Consider the following 24,916-nt stretch of genomic DNA (forward strand, 5'->3'; position numbering starts at 1 on the left):
AAACTTTGGGGAAGGTAGCAGGGTATTTTGTTCTCTGTAGCCTTTGCAACCTACTATGTCAGGTGCATCATCTCAGAAGTGGGCTAATGCTATGGAAGCTTCTCCTGATGCATGGAAAACAAAGCTCTTGGCAAATACTTCTGTCTTGTTTTTGTATATAAATATGAACTGTCAGGTAAGGTAATAGCACTAAGCAATTAGGTCTTTAAAAAAGAGGAGGAGATTAAAGGCTAAAATGATGTTTCCTAATTTGCTTTTTCCATATGACCTTAGCTTGTATCTTAGTCAGGGTTTCTGTTCCTGCACAAAACATCATGATGAAGAAGCAAGTTGGGGAGGAAAGGTTTTATTCAGCTTAAACTTCCACATTGTTGTTCATCACCAACGGAAGTCAAGACTGGAACTCAAGCAAGTCAGGAAGCAAAAGCTTATGCAGAGGCCATGGAGGGCTCTTGCTTACTTGCTTGCTCCCCTGGCTTTCTCAGCTTGCTTTTTTCTAGAACCCAGATCCACCAGCCCAGGGATGGCACCAGCCACAATGGGCTGGGCCCTCCCCACTTGATTAGTAGTTGAGAAAATGCCTTACAGCTGGATCTCATGGAGACATTTCCTCAACTGAGCCTCCTTTCTCTGTGATAACTCCAGCTTGTGTCAAGGTGACACGAAACCAGCCAGTACAGCTTCTGTCAAGTCAAAAATACTTACCAGCACAATTGACCATAGTCAACTTGGAACACAAGCATAACTATTAAGCCAATAACCTTTCCCTTCTGAGTTATCCCCAATATCTTATGTTAGTATCAATATGCCAAAATAAAATATAACTTTTGAAACATCCATAATCTTAAAAAAAGCAAACCTCAAAGACTTTGAAACTTAAGTTTCTTTAAAATATCTAACATCTGTTTAAAAGTCAAAACTCTCCCAACTATGAGCTCCTGTAAAATCCAAAATAATTTACATATTGCTTATTCTAACAGGGAAGACAGAGTCTCTATACAAGGAGAGCAAAACCAAAGACCAACAGTATAAAAATCTCAGTGTCAGACATCTGGGATTAATTATCATCTGGTTCCCAAAGGGCTAGAGCAACTCCACTGATGCAGCTATGCAACCTTCAGCATACACAGCTTGTCATGTAGGCTCAGGATCACACTTTGTCATACCTCCCAGTATCCTTGGTAGTCATGCTATGGTATGGGCATCTCTAATATTCTTGGGTTTCAAGAGGTTACACCTTTACTAATGTCCTCCTTGTTTTTCTTCAGGGATTCAACCTTGTTATACGGTACAAAGCTTTGGCATTTCCTAATGTCACCCCTAGTCTAGAAGGACCCCTATGTTGTTGCCATGGCAGTTTCCACATATTCCCAGTGTTCAAAGGGAGCTACGTGTCAACTTACTTGTGTGCAGTAGTATGCAGAGAGCCCAGACTCCTCACCTCTTCTCCTCCTTCTCCTCCTCTACCACTACCTCCTTCACCTCTACCACCACCACCTCTTCCTCCTTGTTCTCTACCTCGTCCTTGTCTTTGTCCTCCTCCTTCTCCTCCTCCTCCTATTTTTTGTCATCCCTGTTCATCCTCTTCTCTACTCAGCTTCCCCCAATAAACCTCTTCCCAAGGAGCTGTGCTGGCCTGAAGTGATCTGTTTGGAGATAAGCCACCTTCTAACACAACATTTGGTACCATAACTCAGATTCAAACAGAAGTTGCTAGAAGGTGGCTTGTATCCAGACATGGGAAGAGGCTTATTGGAGAAATCAGGGAAGAAAACAGGATGAAGAGGTTCTACGAGGAAGAACAGGAGAAGGAGGAGAAGTGGCAAGGGGTGTGGGTTCTCTACCTTTTATTTGGGCCGTGATGTAATCACACATACTAACATGCACAGGTAAGGGGAAGGGCAGGATACATAAATGCTGGGAATGTGTGGTGGTTCTGGCTCCTTGTCGCCTGGGGGAACCTCATCACTCATTTTGGAGGCTGTAGGCCACTTTTGATGCCAACAAAGATCAGTGGCCAGCATGAATGCAGCCTTGCTCTCCTCTGCACAATGACTTCTGTGTTTTCATCCTGGGGAAATACTCCCAGAAGATTTCTCCTCAGTGATGATGGTCTCTTCTTAATCACTACTAATTTCTCAACTGGAGCTTACCAGAGTTAGTTACTCCAGTAGAGCAATGGTTTCTCTTACTTATACTGTTCAGTTATAAATAACAGCTAATTCCTCAGGTCCAACTGACCAGAAAACAGACCCCTAGTTCAAAACAACATATAAATAGCTCTGACAGAGTCTTTACTTTCCCTTAAAAGTGTACAAGCCAGCCCCTGAATGTCTACATTACCTCAACATTTTCATCTTTCATCATCTTTCATAGAGTTGCCCATTAAGCTAAAGACCTTCACAGCTTTTCTAGACTGAAGTTCTAAATTCTCCCCAAAACAACATAGTAAGGATAGTCACAGTTGTATTACACAACCTTGGTACCAAGTTTTTACTTAGTTCACTTCTATTGCTGTCACAAAGACTATGGCCAAAGCAACTTGGGAAAGGATTTATTTTACCACACAGGTGGCAGTCCATCACCAAGGAAATTTAGGGCAAAATCTCAGCAAAGAACACAGAAGCAAACATTGAAGTAGAGTACACAGGTGATGAGTGGCTTGTTCCTCAAGGTTTTCTCAGTTTGGTGTTTTATACCCAAGACCATCTGTGAATGATATGCATCACTCTCAGACAGCTGTTAAGCTTTTAAATCAATCACCAATTAAGAAAATGTTCAATTTACCTGCATAAAGGCCTATCTAATGGAGATATATTCCTAGTTAAGGTTCTGTCTTCCTGTTAAGTAAACAAAGGAAATGACCAGAGCAGATCTGTTAGAATAGACAGATAGATCTTGGGAAAATTTTTGGAAGAAAATATCTTTAAAATTCAACGCTCATAGATTAGTAGAATTAATATCTTGGAAAATGACCACTCCAAGGAGACCTATTTAAAGATTCAGTGTGATTTCAGTAAAAACCTCCATGTCATTCTCTGTAGAAACAGAGGAAAGAATAAAATTAACATAATACCACAAAAGACCCTGGATATTCCAAACAATCATGACTAAAAGTAACAGTGATGGAGAAATTACCATTACAGATCTTAAAATATATTATAGAAAAGTAGTAATAAAAACAATATGGTACAGTCACAAAATAGACATACAGACCAATAGAACAAAATCTAAGACTGAAATCTATTAATTCTGGCTTCTTAATACTTGACAAAGATGCTAAAACCTAAGCTCAAGAAATGAAAACATCTTAAATAAATGTTTCTAAGGAAACTGAATCTCCACATGTAGAAGAATGACATTAGACCCATTTCTATAATCTTTCAAAAAACAAAAACCAAATGGATCAGATAGTTAAACCTGAAGCAATGAAACTGATAGAAGAAAACTTAGGTAATGCCCTACATGTTGTAAGACTTTCTGAGTAAGACTTTATGTGCCCAAGAGTTAAGGTCAACAGTTGACAAACTGAGACTTCAAGAAAATAACATGCTTCTGTTCAGCTAAAAAAATAAACAAGTGGTTGGAGGGCAAGCCACAGACGGAATGGGAAAAAAATTGCCTGCTGTATATCTGAACAAGGTTTAATATCAAGAATATAAAAGAATTAAAAAATGAAAAGAGTAATAAAAGAATAAAAATACTAAAGAGTCAATAACATCAGCAATAACAGCAACAAAAATAGCCAACACAAATAAACAAACAATAGCAAATGACTAATTCCGGAAAGGAATGGAATAGCAGCTGGAAACTAAACAGAGAATCCTCAAAAGAAAAATGGGCAAGAAACATATATTTATACAAAGCTCATCATCCCTAGTAATTAGGAAAACAACTTTGTGATTTTATTTTATCCCAGTCAGAATGATGGAGATCAAGGGAACACCAACAACAATTACTGGTGGGGGAGTGGGCTGAACTCTTATTCACTGTTGGTGTGATTGCAAACTGGTGCAGCCACTATGGAAATCATTGGAGAGAATTCTTAAAAACCTAAAAATAAATCTAGCACATATCCCATCTATATCACTCCTCAGCATGGTATACTTGTCTTCCCACTCTACAGATACCTGCTCAGTCATAATTATTGTTGCTGTTCTATTTGCAATGGCTAGGAAATGGAGACAACCTAAATATCCCACAATGGATTAATGGACAGTGAAGATGTGGTACATAGACAATATACAATCTTGTTCAGCTATAGCAAAAAGTGACTGTCTGGCATTTGGATAAATAAATGGAACTAGAAAAGACCATATTGAGCAAGGTATCTAGGCTCAGAAAGAGAAATGTACATGGCATATTCTCTTATTGGAGGCTCCTGGTTCCAAATCTTCAGATGCTAGTATATACCCAGTAGTTAACTACAAAAAACAGAAAAGTGAAAGTGGACCTGTGCTACCATAATGGGGGAGTTGTGGGGACAAAGGGAGGGGAATAACAAGATACAAGTAATCTGACAGGGGAAATGGAAAGAGGGATTCCATAGAGAAAGAGGAAGGGAGCAAAATACAGAAGGTGGAAGAAAAGTCAAGGGGATTAGCATGGTAGTTATGATCTTATCAGGGTAATAGGAAAACAGGGGCTCCTTAGAAAAGAGGAATGGTGGTTACTAAAGAAAGAGGGAGGTGTATAAAATATTAATATAGGTATCTGAAAAAAAATAAAACCACCAGGAATCATACTATTAACTCCTTATACCAACTTATATGGCACACAATTTGTTGTTTAATTTGCATATATAATTTTAATACATTTTTTTCTCATCTGAGCTGGTGGCTTACCCATCAAAGAATACCTAAAAAATTGCCAATACCAGGCATGAGAAGCCCTCATTTGAGTTGTTATCTATGGCTGTCTAAGAGACTCCCAAACCACACAGCCTATTTCTATTGCCTTTGGTTACTCCCACCGAGAGATGGTAGTAAAACCCCTATTGCTGAAGACAACACACACTGTGCAATCAGCCCCCAGAGATCCGTGAGCTGAAACTTATCATAATGTTCCCTCCCTGAAGGCTTCCTTCTGTGGTACCAGAAAGCACCAAGTAAGTTTTAAAGACAGGAGGCAACCAACAGTACTGCCCAACTATGATACATATGAACCACGTCAACTACTATGTACAATAACCCAAGAGGTGTAGTAGTGGCACTTACACACCTTGGTAATAACCAACAGCTCAATAATTGGATTTCAGACCCACTCAAAAATAGATACTGTATTTGGTATTGGAAACCTAAGCCAGCATAATTCCTAAAAATAATTTATAAACACTTGTCCTTATACCCACAGATAAGTATAATTTTCATTCCTCATCAAGAAAGTTTTCTCTGCAACATTTGGAGAATATTAGAGAAAATCATAACCAATCCCAGTGCAGAGCTGTGGAGCTCATTCCTAATGGACACATCTATAAAAATCTCCATACAACAAAGGCTCAGGAAATATTGTGGAAGAAGGGGAAAAAAGAATGTAAGGGACAAAGATTGTGAGATTATGTTTCCTAGTAACACCAGGATTTACAGCCATAAATCCCTACCAATGACTGCTCAAATATGAGCTGAACAAGCATGACAGCCAAGAACATGCCAAACCAGATGGAGAAAAGCCTATGAGGGCCTCAACGTTAGACAAAGAGCTACAGGCCACTGAGTATAGTTGGAAACAGAAGAAGTGGTTGTTTCTGGAAAAGAGCACATCAATTGAGTGCCCGGTACTAACTAGTCAGTCCTGAAAATATACATAAAAATAACATTATATGGACTATGTTTTCATCTCTTATCTAAGCTGTGACCCAACCTCTCTGATCCTTTCCTTTTCTATCTCACTAATTAAATTCTTTCTGGAAAGACACAGGAAAACAGAACAAGAGCACCGACAAAGTTGCCAGTTTCCTATCCAGTGGCTTAAAAGTCCCCTAGGCACAAGAACTGAGTTCCTCTGTTCCCTCAGCCTCTCTCTCCAAGACTCTGGCTAAACAAGAAATCCTATATTGCTCAATGTTTATTTTAAATTTTTTCAGTGCCTGCTAAAACTATGAAAAGTGCAAGAAACACGAGCAACTTTTTTTTTCTCTTTATATTCCCCAGGAGTTCTCAGTTATCAGTTAGAATTTGGATGCGAGAAAAGCTCAAGACGTCTTCAACCCAAGACAAACTTGTAAGAATTGTGTTTCTTTGCTGCCTGCTGAAGATCTGTGTGACTTTTTAAAATGGATTTCATTACTTCTATAGAGAGAAGAATTTCAATCACAACTCTGCTTCCAGGTAAAACTTTTCTTTCTCATTCATACTACATGAAGGAATGTATGCCTTTCTTCATACCTGTGCATTTATTTTCTAGGATAGAGGGCATCTGCTAGCATGAGCTATCATTTGCTGTTTCATAGTTAATTACTTTACTGTAGAAAAAGAGCTCTCCAAGAGTATCTGCTCTCTATTTTCCAGGTCAGTATGCATGGGAGGAAAACCCCACTTGTTGGGAAAGACAACCTGTCTGATGGTCCAACTCACTGGGTACTAAGCAATTACTTTAGGCCATAAATCATCCAAGATGACTTGAGAAACATCTCCCATGCTAATATTCTCCCAGAGCCATGAAGAGATGTAAACATGGGTGTCAAATTTGGCCAGAGTTGGACCTGTGATGTTTAACTTTGATGGTCAATTGTACATAATTTGGAACCAGCTTGGGCGTGGTTTTATTTCCAGAGAGTGTTAACTAAGGCAGGAAGAAGACCCATCCTGAACATGAGCAGCATCATTCAATAGGTTGCTCCTGGATTTAGGAGAAGCATGAGCACCAGCCCCCATTTCTCTGCTTTGTGTCTACAGATGCAATGTGACCACTCCATCTCTGCAGCTAAGACTCCCCTTCCACTGCAATCCCACAGACGGCAGCCTCAAACCACAGCTGAAATAAAGCCTGTCTTCTTTACTTTGCTTTTGTTGTCAGGCGTTTTGTCACAGAGTGCAATGGGAACGCTAGTAAAGAAAAGTGATTTAGAGACAGCTCCAAGAATGAGGGGTGAGGAGCACTGCTGTGTGCTACTCTGGTGCCATTTTATAAGAGAGGTTTGAGCAGCAGTGTTTGATTTTTTGGGGGATAGTGGCTTCAAGCAAGTCTCTGTGAATACTAAGAGTACCTTCATTTAGTATCTAACTGTCACACTGTTAGATACTCAATGTTACATACTCAAATGAGATATGAGTAAAATGTCTCATTTGCCATTTTACAAGAGCACTGTTCTGTGGACCTGCCTTGAACACATTACCTTCATTTGATTAGCCTGAGTTCCACTAGTGAAATAGGATAGAGAGACCAAGCAAAGAGAATCACAAGGCTTTCTGCAGGTGTGTGAGGCTTATAGTACCACACTTATGTACATGAACCTTTATGTGGGTTTGTGTGGATTGCTTTGCAGTTAATCAAGACCAGTTGGACAGATGCATCACAAGACACTGAGCTATGGAAAACTCCAGGGAAGAATGTGGAAAAATTAGAATTAAGAACTGATGTTAAAATAAACAGGTGTGAAACTATATGACTTGTTTGCTAACAATTGTGTCCATCTCAGACTGTTTACTCACCACAAAAGATGAGCCAAACTTAGGCTACAGCAGGACTCAAATATTGCTAGTTGACATGGAGATATGCTATTACTTTGCAATGATGGCTTGATCCATTCCCAGGCTGCCTCTCTTTAAGGGAAACCTAAAGATGTGACTAATTTCTGGATAACCCTTATAGGGAACAGGGTGTGGGTCAACGGTATAAGGGTCTGATTTCCAAACTTTCTTATAACATATCTTGTCCTAGTATATTAAAATACATCAATATTTTATACTAATTCTTTTTCAAAATGATAATATTTTAGGTAGATGAACTGAATAAAATGTAGTGTTAAAACTGGCTTCATTTGTTTCTCCTTGAACACCAAAGCACACCCTTGACTTGCAGCTTATCCTGAAGGGGTAGCACTGACCTGTGAAAGATTGTGAAAGAATAAGAAACTTGGGCTGGATAGATGGCTCAGTGGCTAAGGGCATTGACGGCTCTTCCAGAGGTCCTGAGTTCAATTCCCAACAACCACATGGTAGCTCACAACCATTGTAATTGGGATCCTATACCCTCTCCCGGTGGTTTGAAAACAGTGAAAATGTACTTCATATAATGAAATAAATAATTCTTTAACTTTTGTTCTAGAGCTTTCAACTGTGCTGTCAAGTTGCTGATGTAAGCTCTCTCCAGTTCCTTTTTGGAAGCACATACAACTATGGGTTTTCCTCTCAGTACTGCTTTCTTTACACCCCATAGGTTTGGGTATGTTGTGTTTTCATTTTCATTGAATTCTAGAAAATCCTTGATTTTTTTTTTATTTCTTCCTTGACCTTGCTATCGTTTAACAGAGCATTGTTTAGTTTCCATGTGTATGTGGGCTTTTTGTTGTCTTTGTTGTTGTTAAAGACCAGCCTTAGACCATGGTGGTCTGAGAGGATGCACGGGAGTATTTCAATTTTCTTATATCTATTGAGGCTCGTTTTATGACCAATTATGTGGTCAATTTTTGAGAAGGTGCCATGAGGTGCTGAGAAGAAGGTGTATTCTTTTTTTTTTTTTTTTTTTTTTTTTAGGATGATATGTTCTGTAGATATCTATTAATTCCAGTTGGTTTATAACCTCTGTTAGTTTTACAGTATCCTTGTTCAGTTTCTGTTTCCATGATCTGTCTATTGGTGAGAGTGGTGTATTGAGGTCTCCCACTATTATTGTATGGGGTGCAATGTATTTTTTTGAGTTTTAGTAGGGTTTCTTTTATGAATATCAGTGCTTTTGTATTTGGAGCATATATGTTAAGGATTGAGAGTTCCTCCTGACAAATTTCCCCTGTAATGAGTAAAAAGTGTCCTTCCTTATCTTTTTGGATAACTCTTGGTTGAAAATGTACTTTATTCAATATTAGAATGCCCACTCCAGCTTGCTTCTTGGGGCCATTTGCTTGGAAGGTTTTTTCCCACTCGTTTGCTCTGAGGTAGTGTCGGTCTTTGTCTCTGAGATGAGTTTCTTGTATACAAAAAATTGCTGGGTTTTGTTTATGTATCCAGTCTGATAGCCTATGTCTTTTTATTGTAGAATTGAGTCCATTTATGCTAACAAATATCAAGGAATAGTGGTTGCTGTTTCCTGCTATTTTTGCTTTTGGAGGTTGAATTGTGTCTGTATGTCTTTCTTTATTTGGTTTTCTTGCTTAGAAGTTTTCTTGTTTTTATTGGGAAGTAGTTCCCCTTGTTGTGATTGGTTTTCCACCTATAATTTGTTGTAGTGTTGGGTTTGTTGTCAGATATTGTGTAAATTTAGTTTTGTCTTGGAATATCTTAGTCTCTCCATCTATGGTGATTGAGAGTTTTGCTGGGTATAGCAGCTTGGGCTGGCACTTGTGTTCTCTTAGGGTTTGCATGATGTCTGTCCAGGCTCTTCTAGCTTTCATAGTCTCTGTTGAGAAATCAGGTGTGATTCTGATTGGTCAGCCTTCATAAGTTACATGGCCTTTTTCCCTTACTGCTTTTAATATTTTTTCTTTACTTTGGGCACTTGGTGTTTTGACTATTATGTGTTGGGAGGAGTTTCTTTTCCGATCCAATCTATTTGGAGTTCGGTAGGCTTGTTTTATGCTCATGGTAATCTCATTCTTAAGGGTAGGGAAGTTTTCTTGTATGATTTTGTTGAAGATATTTACTGTGCCACTTAGTTGATATTCTTTGCCATCTTCTATTTCTATTATCCTTAGGTTTGGTCTTCTCATTGTGTCCTGGATCTCCTGGACATTTTGGGTGAGGAGCTTTTTGGTTTTTGCATCTTCTCTGACTGTTTTGTCTATGTTTTCAATGTTGTCTTTGGCCCCTGAGATTCTCTCTTTCATCTCTTGTAGTCTATTGGAAAGGCTTGCTTCTGTGACTCCTGATTTCTTTTTTAGGCGTTCTACCTCTAGGGTTATCTCTTTTAGTGTTTTCTTTATTGTATCCATTTCCATTTTAAATTCCTTCTTCCATTCCTTCATCTCTTTGATTCTGTTTTCCTCTAGTTCTTTGAGCTCTTTGAGTGTTTTTCTTGTTTCCTATTTAAAAGCTTCTGATTATTAATGCTATTCCTCCCTTTATTGTTTAAGGATCTCTATCATCATCTTGAGGTATGATTTTAAGTTTGTGTCTTCTTTTTCTGGTGTTTTGGTATTCCACTGTTTGCTGTGATGGAAGAGCTGGGTACTGGTGTTGCCAGGTTGTCTTGGTTTCCCTGGGGTACATTCTTTCCCTTTCCTCTTGCCATAGTGATGTCAGGCTTGTGTCCCTGGATCACTGCTGGCTCACTGCTGTTCCAGTCCTGTGTCCCTGAATCACTGCTGGCTCAATGCTGGCTCACTGCTGTTCCTGGTGGCAGGTAGTCTGAGTGCTTCCAAAAAGAAACTGGAGAGAGCATACATCAGCAACTTGACAGCACACCTGAAAGCTCTAGAACAAAAGGAAGCAGATACACCCAAGAGGAGTAGAGGGCAAGAAATAATCAAACTTAGGGCAGAAATTAACTAAATAGAAACAAAAAGAGCCATATAAGAATCAACAAAACCAAGAGTTGGTTCTTTGAGAAAATCAACAAGATTGATAAACCCTTAGCCAAACTAACTAGAGGGCAAAGAGAGGGTATTCAAATTAACAAAATGAGAAAGGAAAGTGGAGAAATAACAACCGAAACTGAGGAAAATCTAGAAATCATCAGATAATACTACCAAAACCTATACTCAACAAAGCTGTAAAATCTGGAGAAAATGGATGAATTCCTAGACAGATACAAGGTACTAAAATTAAACCAGGACCAGGTAAACAATCTAAATAATCCCATAACACTTAAAGAAATAGAGGCAGTCATCAAAAGCCTCTCAACCAAAAAAAGCCCATGTCCATATGGTTTTAGTTCAGAATTTCATCAGACATTTATTGTCGACATAATACCAATACTCTCCAAACTATTCCACAAAATAGAATCAGATGGAAAACTACCCAACTCATATTTTGAGGCTACAATAACCCTCATTCCTAAACCACACAAAGACCTTACAAGGACAGAGAACCTCAGACCAATCTCACTTATGAAGATTGATGCAAAAATACTCAACAAAATCCTTGCAAACCGAATCCAAGAAAACATCAAAATGATCATTCACCATGATCAAGTAGGCTTCATCCCTGGCATGCAGGGATGGTTTAACATACGGAAATCCATCAATGTAATCCACCATATAAACAAACTTAAAAAGAAAACACATTTTCATCTCACTAGATGCTGAGAAAGCGTTTGACAAAATTCAAAACCCCTTCATGTTAAAAGTCTTGAAAAGAACAGGAATCCAAGGACCATACCTAAACATAATAAAAGGAATATACAGCAAACCAACAGCCAACATCAAATTTAAGGGTGGGAAACTTGAAGCAATCCCACTAAAATCAGGGACTGGACAAGGCTGCCCAATCTCCCCCTACCTATTCAACATAGTATTGGAAGTACTGGCTGGAGCAATTAGACAGCAAAAGAAAATCAAAGGGATACAAATTGGAAAGGAGGAAGTAAAAACATCACTGTTTGCAGATGACATGATACTGTACTTAAGCAACCCCACAAATTCCACCAGAGAACTCTTACAGCTGATAAACAAGTTCAGCAAAGTAGCTGGATATAAAATTAACTCACAGGCTGGATATAAAATAAACTCACACAAATTAGTAGCCTTCCTATATTCAAAGGACAAACATGTGGAGAAAGAAATTAGGAAAAAGATACCCTTCACAATAGTCACAAAAAGTATGAAATACCTTGGTGTGACTCTAACTAAGCAAGTGAAGGACTTGTATGACAAGAACTTCAAACCTCTAAAGAAGGAAGTCAAGGAAGATCTCAGAAAATGGAAAGATCTCCCACACTCATGGATGGGAAGAATCAACATTTTAAAAATGGCCGTCTTGCCAAAAGCAATCTACAGATTCAATGCAATCCCCATCAAAATTCCAACCCAGTTCTTCACTGAGTTTGAAAGAGCAATGTGCAATTTCATTTGGAATAACAGAAGACCTAGAATAGTGAAATCCACCCTCAACAACAAGAAAACATCTGTTGGAATCATTATCCCTGACCTCAAGCTATATTTCAAGGTAATTGTGCTGAAAACTGCATGGTACAGGTACAGAAATAGGCACATGGATCAATGGAATAGAATAGAAGATCCAGAAATAAGCCCTCCCGTATATGGTCACCTGATTTTTGACAAAGGAGCTGTAAATATTCAATGGAAAAAGAACAGCCTTTTCAACAAATGGTGTTGGTCCAACTGGCACTCAGCATGCAGAAGAATGAAAATACACCCTTTCTTATCCCCTTGTATAAAGCTCAAGTGCAATGGATCAAAGATCTCCACATTAAACCAGTTACACTGAAACTATAAGATGAGAAAGTCGGGAAAATCTTAGAACTCATAGGCACAGGAGAAAATTTCCTAAACGGAACACCAATAGCTTGAGCTCTAATGTCAAAGATTGACAAATGGGACTTAATGAGATTGCAAAGTTTCTGTAAGGTTAAAAACAGTATCATGAAAACAAAATGGCAGCCAACAGAGTGGATAAAGATATTTACCAACCCCACATCAGATAGAGGCCTAATATCCAAGGTATACAAAGAACTCAAAAAGTGAGATACCAGAGAATCAATCAACCCTATTACAAAATGGGGTACAGACTTAAACAAAAAGTTCTCAATTAAGGAATATTGAATGGCTGTGAAACATCTAAGAAAGTGCTCAACATCCTTAGAGATCAGGGAAATGCAAATCAAAACAACCCTTAGATTCCACCTTACACTATTCAGATTGGCCAAGATCCAACACTAAGATGACAATAGATGCTGGCGAGGATGTGGACAAAGAGGAACACTTCTCCACTGCTGGTGGGGTTGTAAACTCATACAAAAATTCTGGAAATCAGTCTGGCAGTTCCTCAGAAATATGGACATAGTACTACCTGAAGACTCAGCTATTCCACTTCTGGGCATTTACCCCAGAGATACTCCAACATACAACAAAGATACATGCACCACAATATTCATTGCAGCTCTATTTATAATAGCCAGAAACTGGAAAGAACCCAGATGTCCTTCAGTAGATTAATAGATACAAAAATTGTGGTATATTTATACAATGGAGTACTACTCATCTATCAGAAACAATGGCCTAACAAAATTCTTAAGAAATGGATTCATCTAGAGAATATCATGTTGAGTGAGATAACTCAGTCACAAAAGAACAGATATAACATGCAGTCACTGATAATGGGATATTAACCCCAGAAAGCCCTAAACACCCCAGAAACAACCCACAGACTGTGTGAAGATCAAGATCAAGAAAAAAGTAAAAAAAGATTATATTTTAATTAAAATAGAACTGTATCACATCCCCCTTTTTTTCTACAGCCCTTCCCAGTTTCTCTCTTATCTCCTCAAATTAATAACCTATTTTCTTATATTATTGTTACATATATACATATCTGTATGTATAGGTACACACAAATACTTAATTACAACCTTATTAAAAATAATAATGTTTTCATTACTTGTTTGAGAAGTAGGGATATTTGAATGTCAGTCTTGAGTGTAATTTATTAGGTTGAACTTTTCCAATGAAAAGTGGCAGTATGATTTTGTTGAAGAATTTGAATGTTTCTAGCAGATGTATGTTAAGCTAATTAAGGTTAACTTATGTTGCCTGAAAGTTACTTTTAAGTAAATGATGTATCGATGTATCACTTGATCTTTGACAAAGGAGCTGAAAACATTCAATGAAAAAAGACAGCATCTTCAACATAAAAAAATTAAAAAAAAATAAATCTTTAACAAAAATAACAATAAACATAACTCTGAGCATGAGGAGGTAGAAGTTAGGAGGCGATGGCACATCTCTGAGAGTGAATTGAGAATGTCTGAGCAGCAGAGGGTGTGCAGCGAGCCCGCTCTTCTGCTTGCCATGTTGCACTGAATATTCACTTCTGCACTGAATAGTCCTACTTTTATCAACAGTTTCTAAAAAATATATAAATCACTCCTAAAAAATCTCAGAATATAATATTATTTTAAAATTTAAATTTATCCAGCAAAATAGTTTTAATCTTAATACTTTCCATTTTTGAAGTTACTGTATTTTGAAGTTATATACTCTGAAGTTAATTATGTCATTTCCTCGTTCCCTTTCTTCCAGTCAACCCTCACATATATCCATCCTTGCTCGTTGAATTTCCTAGTCTCTTTTTAAATTAACTATTATTAAATACATATTTGTATATGTATGTGTGTGTTCACATGCACACACTCACCCACACACACACATATTCCTATATATGTAAATATAACCTGCACTGTATAATGTTACTTGTATGTTTTCAGGACTGACCACTTGGTATTGAATAACCATTTGGCGTACTTTTCTCTCAAGAAGACTCTCTCTCTCTCTCTCTCTCTCTCTCTCTCTCTCTCTCTCTCTCTCTCTCTCTCTCTCTCTCTCTGTCTGTCTGTCTCTCTGTCTGTCTCTCTTCATATATATATACTCCTTCTTCCTTGTTCTTTTTTGTAGACTTAAGGTCTCTTGAGCTTTCCCCAGGCACATTAGCATGTCTTTTGCATCATCTTTGTTCAGCTCATATTGAGGCGGTCACATTAATAAAACATTAATAGATATAGTTCCTGGCTTTTCTAGAGGATACAGTCTCAACAGTAATACTCTTTCATAGCTGGATTTGGTTAACACTGAAGAGTGACTGCCTCCCAATTGTAATATGTAGTTTCTCACAGACCCCACCACTTCCTGATTTATCCTGGAAGTTAATATTGAATGCTGACTGACCCTGGCTACTTTCCAGCATGTGAGTCTCTTTCTTGAAGTATACTTATATAACAGTCAATTTTGGTAAGTGAGGTTAACGATTCTGGAAGAGAAAATTTGTTTCTGGCCAACAACAGGTTAACTTATTTCCTTCCTTTAGAGAAAATTTTCATAACAGCACAGCAGTGTACCTGGGATGACTAACCAGATGCCATTTCCCCAGGCGTGCAGCTGCTCTATTGAGTGAGATTTCAGACGGATGACATACAACTATCTTTTTTCTGGAGGCTGACCTTTCACTATCTTGATCGTGTCCTTTGAGGTGTGACAGTTTTCAACAGAAGGCACTTGCTTTGTCTATTTTTTCCTTTGTTATTTGTACTTCTGGCTCCCCAGCTAAGCCACCCTGGGATAAACCACAGTCACAGGACTCACACTTGTTATCTTACAAAGGGTGCTTAGCTTGGCTTTGAAATGCAGCTCCATTCTATGGCACATGCTTATGCCAGCATCTCCATAGTGTTAGGAGGAAAGGCCATCCTTCCTCACTGAATTATGGTGGTACCCTTGTCAAACATTAATTAACCATCAATGTACTTTCTAAGTTTCAGGAAATTGTAGTTTTCTTCAAGATTTTAGGACTCACTTGCCAATTTTGGGGTCCAAATATATCTGAAGTTTTTATGTGTGAAGCTTTACTGGGCATTATCATCTTAATAAAATTAAAGATTTTCATTCAATTACAGGATGCCTACCCAAACATTTATCATGTATTTCTTCAGATCTACTCAACTAGTCTACCTTGGCTTTTACTTCCAGACACTTTAAGCATGCTTAGGAACACAAACAAAGGGGCTTTGATGATGTGCATTCAGATTAAATTCTGTGGTAGTAAAACTGGCATTGTTCCACAAATCAGTACCTGGCTTATTTTGATTGCTGAGTGAAGAGCTTAAGGATCTAAGAGCAACTTTCTCAGTAACTCATGCACTGACAGGTATAAGAGATCAGTTACAGTTGGACAGATGATATATGGCTGTAGTGCCAGCACTGAGCTTAGAAAGACAGGAATTCAAAGCAGACTTGGGGTACACAGCGGGTCTGTCTCTAGGCAAGAAAGCAATATTGTTCTGAATATCCCTAGGTATGTGTTCACAGATTTCTGTAAATAGATATTATAAATATCTATATGTAGGTCTTTATGAATATCCATAGGCAGGTCTTCATGATTATATGATTATACACCTTGTTTCTAACTATACACTATCTAGTTTTATAATCTGGTTCTATGGTTTGAAAGAAACTTCTAAGTTGCTCTCTATCCTCTGCCATTTTATATTCCCATCAACAGAATGTTCAGTGTCTTTTATCTTCTTGTCACTGCTCTGTATTTCAGCCATTCTAATCGTTTGAAGCAATAGCTCTTTCTGGTGTTAAGTTACCACTAACCACCAGAGTTTAACTTCCTTATGTGCTTATTTTCCTGTTGTATATCACCTTTGGTTAAGTGACTTTTTATAACATTTGTTTTATTTTTCAATTGTAATGGAAGTACACAGAGAATTGATGTGATGAGGCAGGGGATAAAGGAAATCATGTAAAGGAACTGACTCTACATACGTGTTGTGTCAATCTATACTCACAACATATGCACAGTCCAATATTTCTTATGATGGTTAGACTTAGATTTTTGTACCTTTGTATACTGAGAAAGCAATATCCAATTTTAAAATACCTTTGAGTATATCTGGGTGTTCCTCAGGCTGCTGTATCTACATAGTTCTCTCCGGTAACTCTGGGAAACAGCAGCATCCAAACCAATCAACCTACTCTATGATCACTAAGGGTGCAAAATGGGCACCGATGTGTTTATTTCTGAGCCGTGGTACTCAGTATGTTAGTGGCAATCAACATATCTGTGAGTTAGGTGTTTTAAGATAATAATGCATACATCTCAACATATTTTCAACTATATGTTGAAGCACACATCATAGTTGTGACATATAAGCTCTACCAGTGTTTCAAAGGCAATAAAATTCTGAAAATTAAACCACAAAAGAAATAATGATCATGGATCAAGAAGGAAGAAGACCTTTCTCTCAATGCTGATATTTAACCAAGAAAAAAAACAAACAATATGGAAATAAACAATTTTCAAAATAATTGTAAGGAAAGAATTGAAATAGTAGTTTCTACATATCTTGTTTAACTTAATTATTTTTTTACAAAGAGATTATAGGGGCTATAGAGACTTCTCAGTGGTTATGAGTGAATTCTGGTCTTTCAGAAGACTCAAGTTCAGTACTCAGAACCTGCAAGGTGTGGCTTACTTCCACCTGTAACTCAAACTCCAGGAGGAGATGATACCCTGATGATCATGGGTACCAGGGTTCTCTGATGGCTCACAGATAAACATGCAATCAAAACACTCACACATTGTTTTAAAAATGTTTTTAAACATGTAATATCTATATTAATTTGTGGTAATAATAATATAATGATATATATATATATATATATATATATATATATATATATATATATATATATATATATATATTTGCTCTATATTTCTGAATCTTTATATTCACTGTAACCATCTTCCACAATAGTTCTATGACAGACACAGAATTAATTATGTCTTTTCTCACAAGTTATAAGAGACTGATTCCTAGTACATTATTCTAATTATCAACTAGTGCCAGAAGGGAAATATATAAATAGATAGATGAATGGTGAATGTATGGATAGATAGATAGATAGATAGATGGATGGATGGATGGATGGATGGATGGATGGATAGATAGATAATTAGATAAATAAATAAATAAATAAATAAATAAATAAATCATTTTACTTCTATAAGCTATTTTTTTTACCTGAAAATAGAGTAAATATCATACATAGATAATCCTGCTCTGGAATTGTAGCCTCACATAATTTTATAAAATAGTTAATTAGGTTTGAAAGCACGAGGGTGTAAGAGAAACTGACAGAGGAAGAAGCAGGAATGTTAATGGGATGCGCAGCCTAAACCACTCTAGCCCTGCCATCAGTGCTGGCTTCCTCAGGGAGCCTGAGGATTTCATCCAGGCAAAGAACAAGAACAGGATCAAGGCCAGGCCCTGACAGAAGATAGGATTCCAGAGGCAAAAGCCCTCAGCTGAAGGTCTCCTGAGGGACTCTCCAAAAGGAGACTCCTATCCATCCTTGCCTGAGAAAGGAAATAAGAGTAAAAGTGCTTTTCTGTCTTAGGAATTTATACTCCAGAGCCTGAAATTTCAAAAGTGTAAAGACTTAAGTTCACATCATATGTGCAACCCACCTTTTCAGGCTTAAACTTTAAAGTGGTGGAAAAAATGAACTACTAGCTAAAGTGCCAACATGTATGGCTCATAGCGACATCTTTCTGAGCAAAAGAGGCCAGACACTAACTAGGCAACTCTGGACCAGTCACCTAACCTTTAGTGATATAAGCCAGATCAATAATTACCATTGACTATGGGATGGGAGTGGTTTGCAAAGATGCAAAGACAAGAGCAAGTATAGTTCAGTTCAGTGCCTGCTTAGAAAGCAAAGGCCTCAATAAAACTCACAAAGAAATTCTTAGAAGAGTTCCTAGGAAACATTAATTCAAATAAGCCAATGACTCAGCAACTAATTGTGGCTCACACAGATGAATATTTTTGAAAAATTTTCAAAATAGAAGTCATTAAAACTTGGTGAAGAAATACAAAATTGAGTCAGAGATTAGTTAGAGAAGGGAGCAAATGGAAAAGCTGGTAATACAAAATAACAACTTAACTTATACACTCTATAGATACGTTTACAGCATGTCGACATATTGGAAAGAACAGCAAACACAAATATGGGCTGTACAGATCACCCAGAAACACACTATGTGTCTACAGATGCCCAAGAAACTCATAAGACTACAGGAGAGTTGGTCATTCTCTGACTTTAAATACAGAGCGCCAGTTCCAAAAGGGATCTCTGTTAAGTTTACCACCCCAGAGACATGCATGTTCAAGCGCTGGGCACCAGCAATTCATCCCATCCACAAACATAGTAAGTTTAGGTGCAGCTACTTCTTAACTGATCTTTACCTAAAATCATTTTTATGTAAAGTCTAGGAGGTCAGTGACATTCTGTGCTGCATCTTAGATTTCCCTGAACTTAAATTCTGAAGTGTGTCTGCCTGTCGCCTGATTCCAGAGTCTGTCTGACTGAGACACTTTCAGATTTGCCAGGGATGCTTTATATTCAGTTTTAAAGAAAGGCAATACAGTTTTTTTAAATGCTTGTGAGTCATGTATACATATATAAGTAGTTGCAATTACTAAATTTAAAATATACCACCATAAATTCAATAGGTACATTTCCATATTGACCTTTCCTCAAGAGCTTTGATATTTGCTATTTTCTAGTGCATGTACTCATGCACTTAGTTTTAGGAATCATCTAAATCAGTCACTATCTATTCCAGGAGAAATTCAGGTACACTCAAAGAGAGGATCTAACCTTCCTCATTAAAAACTAAATCTTTCAATATTAAACCTAAGAAAATTGACAACTGATTCCAAAACACAGGCATAGTTCATTATTATTGGTCTCCTTGTGGAATGAATGTACCATTAACCTCTGAAATCTGTCAGGGCCATCATCAATAGCAGTGTCACTCTCTCCTTGATAAAAGTTACAAAACAAACAAACAAACAAAAACAATACAACAATAAAAAACAATTAAGCAAACACAAAAATTCATGGCCAAAGATGCATCTTTTACTGGTTTACTCTGGTTGTTTAGTAACAGTGCGAACCACAGTAGGATAGTCCACTGGAAACCAGACCCAGCCCAGCCAGATCCAGCCTCCAAGCTCCCATCCAGGTGTAAATCCCCAGTGTACTCACAGCTAGAGAAGGTCAAGGGGCAGGCATGAGCATCCATGGGGAAGTTGTGCAGTTGCAGCTGGCACTCTGCATTGATGGTGAGCCTGCAAAAGAAAACCAGCATCATTTGAGATCAGCAACAGCATAGCCTAGGTTTCCAAGGTAGGTGAGTCTTCAGGCAGCAGGCTTGGGGACAGTAATTCTGGGACAGCATCACTCCATGCCAGGACACAGCACCTCCCTCACTCTGTTTTATTCAGCAGGCCCTTTGATTGCTTCCTTAATGTGATATTGTGTTTTGATTTTAACTGTCCATAGTAGAAAAAAAATCTAGTAAGACTTCAGCAGTACATAGAAACACAAGCCAAATCACAGTGGAGAAAAACAAAACAAAACAAAAAAATTACCAAAACAAAACAGTGACTGTTGTTGTTTTCTAAGCCACTGACTAAATGTGTTTGAATAAAATCCTTCCATGTGAAACTGGTATGTGGCCAAAGTTATCTATTTTCATATTTCTTTCTTGGATACCTCTCTCCACTGCCCCAGGCAGGTGTCAGCTGTTCTATATGAGCACATTTTATATTCTCCGTGTGTCAACATTCCTATAATTTAAGCTCAGTACTCAGCATGGCTCAGTACTGTTTTGCTCAGAATCGGCTTCTTTTTCTCAGTCTCCTTCCTACCCCTTTATGATCGATGAGAAGCTCATTAGAAATTTCGTTTTTCTCAGCCCATTTCATCACCAAACTTCCCTGCTGTGGCTCTTTATTGTTCTTTCTGTTGGTCCCCATTTGGAAATTTACTTCCCTTGGACTTTGATATTGCCTTTCCATTTTGATGTCAGTATGTGTCTACTGGTGCTATGGAAACTTCAGTGCTAGGAATCACAATTTCTCTTCAGTGCCATGATGTCTCATAATTAAAAATCTCTATAATGAATATGGAAGGAAGGAGAACGTTAGAAGCTAAAAAGAAGGCTTAAGGGAGCTTGGGAAAAGCCGTATGTGTCAAACGAAGCGTGTCTCCCTTAACCTTTTGTCAGTCTGAAAGGTCCTTTGCCTTGGAAAAGAGATGGGCAGTTACATGGGTGCATGAACCCTGTACCATGCTAAGTGAATTGGACACCTTTGTCCTGGTCCTTAATCCTTTGGTCTTCTTTTAGGAAACAGACTTTTCACATGTGGTTCTGAGTTCAAAGGAGAGATCTTTTATAAGGTCTCTTTTTCCTAAGCTTCTATAACCATGAATAAAGTCATGTTTGTCTAGATAAAGAAATTACTTTTTTTTTGAAGTCACAGTCCCAGGAAGTTCACAGAAACATTTTAAAGGGCATGGGAGACAGTAGTACTCTGGAGAGAATATCAGTCAGGCAGGGATTGCCCATCTTGGGTTTTACTGTAGTCCTTTCTGTTCCATGAAAGCACTTTTGATCCCTGAGCTCAGGAAGATGGATATTTGAGACAGAAGGGTTTCTTCTTTTTCTAAGTCCATCCATGAGTAGATCTATTCCCCTTTATGTTTCCTGGGTTGTTAGTATAGCAGCAGAAAATACAATCATAGATTTCATTAATAGGCAGTTAAAAAATAAAAACAAGAGAGCTATATAGCATTTTACCGTAGTGTATAAAGGATTTTCCCATCATTCCAGATTCTGAGGAGCTGGTTGGGTGTGGTGATCCAGTGAGCCTCTGCTGTCTTAGAGTTTCGAAAGATGGTGTCTGGGATCCATATCAAGCCAACCATGTTGCTGTTCAAAGTAAGTATTTTCATGGTGCTGTTGAATCGAAGCCTACTGTCTGTCCAGGTCTGAGCAAAAAATATATCAATTTGGTATTCCTGAAAGAGAAAAAAAGACTTTCTCTTAATCTATGGTTGATCTGAAAAGCACTTTCAGCCTGGGAAAGGACACAGGTAGGTGCCTGGGAACTGAAATGTATGGAATGTTACCAGGGTAGGTGAATTGATCACTTATATTCAGCTCCTGGATCCTTTCCTCCCTGTAGGAAGGCATCCATTTCACACGGGCTTCTGAGTTTTAGGAAGAGTAAATTTTAACATGCTTTTCTGTCTTTGCCAAAAGTTTTAGTTTTCCTCCATGTTCTCACTTTTCCCTTTGTGAGTAGCTGATAGACCATGTGGCATAATGCATTCATATCCACCAAACACTAACTGATATCATCAGCAAAGAGTGTGATGAAATCCTTGACACATTCTTTTACCAACCTTCAATTGCAATAAGAAGGGAGGGAGCAGCAGATTCTTCAGAGCATGGTGCAGAACCTATGCAAATTTGAACTGTGACAAGGAGCCAGTGTGCTATAAAATGCAAAGAATAATGTCCCCTTCCTAAGTGCATAAAAATAAATGAAAGAATGAAATGGAAACCTGAATGCTGAGCAGAGAGAGCAGGTAATTTGTTACTTTCAGATCATAAAAAAACAATCATTACCCAACAGTCTTCCCAAATAACACATCTGAACAAGAAGGAAAGAGAGGAGAAGGAGGAGGAGAAAGAAAGAGGAAGGGGGACAAAAAAGAAGAGGAGAGGAAAGAAGAGAAAGAGAAGGGGAGGACAAAAAAAAAAGATGAGAAGAGGAAAGAAGAGGAAGAGGGTGGAGGTGAGAAAGAAGAGGAGGAGAAAGAGGAGGAGGTAAGGAGGAGCAAGGAATAAAGCACAGAAACTGCAGTGAAAGCCACGAAAGGCTGTGTGTGGTGGGGGTGGTTAGGGTCATACAGACAAAGATCCACTGTTGGTGATATTGTTTCAAGGTGCACAGGCCAGTATGACTTTGCTGTGATGATCAGAGTGTTGGAACGATGCTGAAAGTACCACAGAATACCAGAATGCCTCTGTCTGCTCTGTCTCAGATGATGTTTACTAGCCATGATGCGAAGAATCAGCACAGGGCTGGGGACAGGTGGGTTTAGGGGTTAATCTCAAAAGATTGATATCCATCACAATTTCCATTTTGGTGCTTTTATAGAGCATGAACTTAGTAGCTTTGGTGAACCAGGTAATTTATTCTCCTTTTGATTGAGCTTCCAGAAAGAGAAGGCCTCAGTGTTCAGATAGTGTCCTCATTAACTAATGATTTCCTTACCACTGCCCTACTGCATTGACCATGCTAAGCCTGTAGCTCTCAGAGAAGCAGCGCTTACAAGCATGAATGGTGTTTGCCATCTGAGAGCTTGTTTTCCAGTCAAATAAGACAGATCTTAAGTCAAAAATAGTGTTTAGGGTCACAATACCACACACAGACACACAGGTGTGGAAAAGAGGGAAGGGGGAGAGAGAGAGAGGAAGAGAGAGAGAGAGAGAGAGAGAGAGAGAGAGAGAGGGAGGGAGGGAGGGAGGGAGGGAGGGAGGGAGGGAGGGAGGGAGGGAGGGAGGGAGAGAAGAGAGATTCTGCCAGTAACCAGCTTTAGTATCTATGAGGCAGGCAGCTGATGGGGTGCTCAGTGCTTAAAGATGCTGACTGGAGTTTGTCCAGATACTGAAGTGGGCTGCTACCTATAGTAGTCAATGATTAAAGAAATTACTCAGCAGACCTTCTTATGAGAGAATAAAGCTTAATTTTCTAGGGTTGGTAGTCCATGTGGCTAGTGAAAAACTCTGAACTGTTTTAAATCTTTGAGGCTCCAGAGAAAAAAAAAGAAAAATTCATGGATATGCATACACACTGAGTGGATGAAGGTAAAGGCAGACTTCATTAACTTCATACATACAATTACATACACACACACACACATACATACATTTATACATACATGCACACATACATACATTCAAACAGACATACAGAAAGACATCCACACATTGAATGGTTAGAGCAAAACTTCATCAAGAAGGCACCAAGCCTTTCACACATATGTGTAGATACATATATACACAGGATTAGTAGATGAAGCAAACTCCAGCCAATACCCAGAAAAACTTTACACACACACACACACACACACACACACACACACACACACACACATGTACACACACATATGGATTCGATGGATGGAACAAATTTCCAACACAGTCTCATACAAACTTTACACATATACATATATACACATGGTTGATGGGTGGAAGAAACAATGTTCCAACAATATTTTTCTTTCTCCCATAGCTTATATACACAAGCAAAATTTCTCAAACAGCATCAAATTATGTGATTGCATTTTAGCTTTCTTCTAGTAAATGACTATAAAATAACAGTATGTTGCCCAATACCTTTAAAAGAAATAACATTACTAAATACAGGGAAAGAATACAAATTATTCAAAAGAACCTAAATTCATTTGTAGCTAAGCAGCTTGTTACAGATTGACAAAGTGTAAGCAAGCAAGAGAGTCTTCTCAGCCAGTTTCTCTCACTGGCAGCAGCAATTTGGGATTGCACAGAAAGGAATAATTATTTTATTATCTAGCTTTAAAAGTAATCTCAAACAAAACAAAAGACCTAGAATAGCAAAATCCATCCTCAACAACAAAAAAACATCTGCGGGAATCACTATCCCTGACCTCAAGCTATATTAGAAGGCAATTGTGCTGAAAACTGCATGGTACAGAAATAGGCATGTGGATCAATGGAATAGAATAGAAGATCCAGAAATGAGCCCTCATGTATATGGTCACCTAATTTTTGACAAAGGAGCCGTAAACATTCAAAGGAAAAAGGACAGCCTATTCAACAAATGGTGTTGGTCCAACTGGCACTCAGCATACAAAAGAATGAAAATAGATGCTTTTTTATCTCCTTGTACAAAGCTCAAGTGTAAGTGGATCAAAGATCTCCACATTAAACCAGATACACTGAAACTATTAGATGAGAAAGTAGGGAAAACCTTAGAACACATAGGCACAGGAGAAAATTTCTTGAACAAAACACCAAGAACAAAACACCAATGGCTCAAGCTCTAAGGTCAAAGATTAACAAATGGGACTTAATGAGATTGCAAAGTTTCTGTAAGGCTAAGGACATCGTCAAGAAAACAAAATGGCAGCCAACAGAATGAGAAAAGATCTTTACCAACTCCACATCAGATAGAGGCCTAATGT

General features: G+C 38.2%; 1 protein-coding gene across 1 annotated transcript in view; it reads right to left on the reverse strand.

The window, feature by feature from the left end:
• The window catches only part of GABRG3 (gamma-aminobutyric acid type A receptor subunit gamma3), a gene marked incomplete at both ends in the record, with an annotated part of 554,008 nt that overhangs the window by 203,433 nt on the left and 325,659 nt on the right, over positions 1-24,916 (reverse strand). The window contains 2 exons of the mRNA XM_080913698.1: positions 19,883-19,965; positions 21,480-21,700. Of these exons, the coding sequence (XP_080769824.1) occupies positions 19,883-19,965; positions 21,480-21,700 (304 nt within the window). The remainder of the gene's footprint in view (positions 1-19,882; positions 19,966-21,479; positions 21,701-24,916) is intronic.

The sequence above is a fragment of the Micromys minutus genome, assembly GCF_963924665.1.
Source record: "Micromys minutus genome assembly, chromosome: 3".
NCBI classification, from domain to species: domain Eukaryota; kingdom Metazoa; phylum Chordata; class Mammalia; order Rodentia; family Muridae; genus Micromys; species Micromys minutus.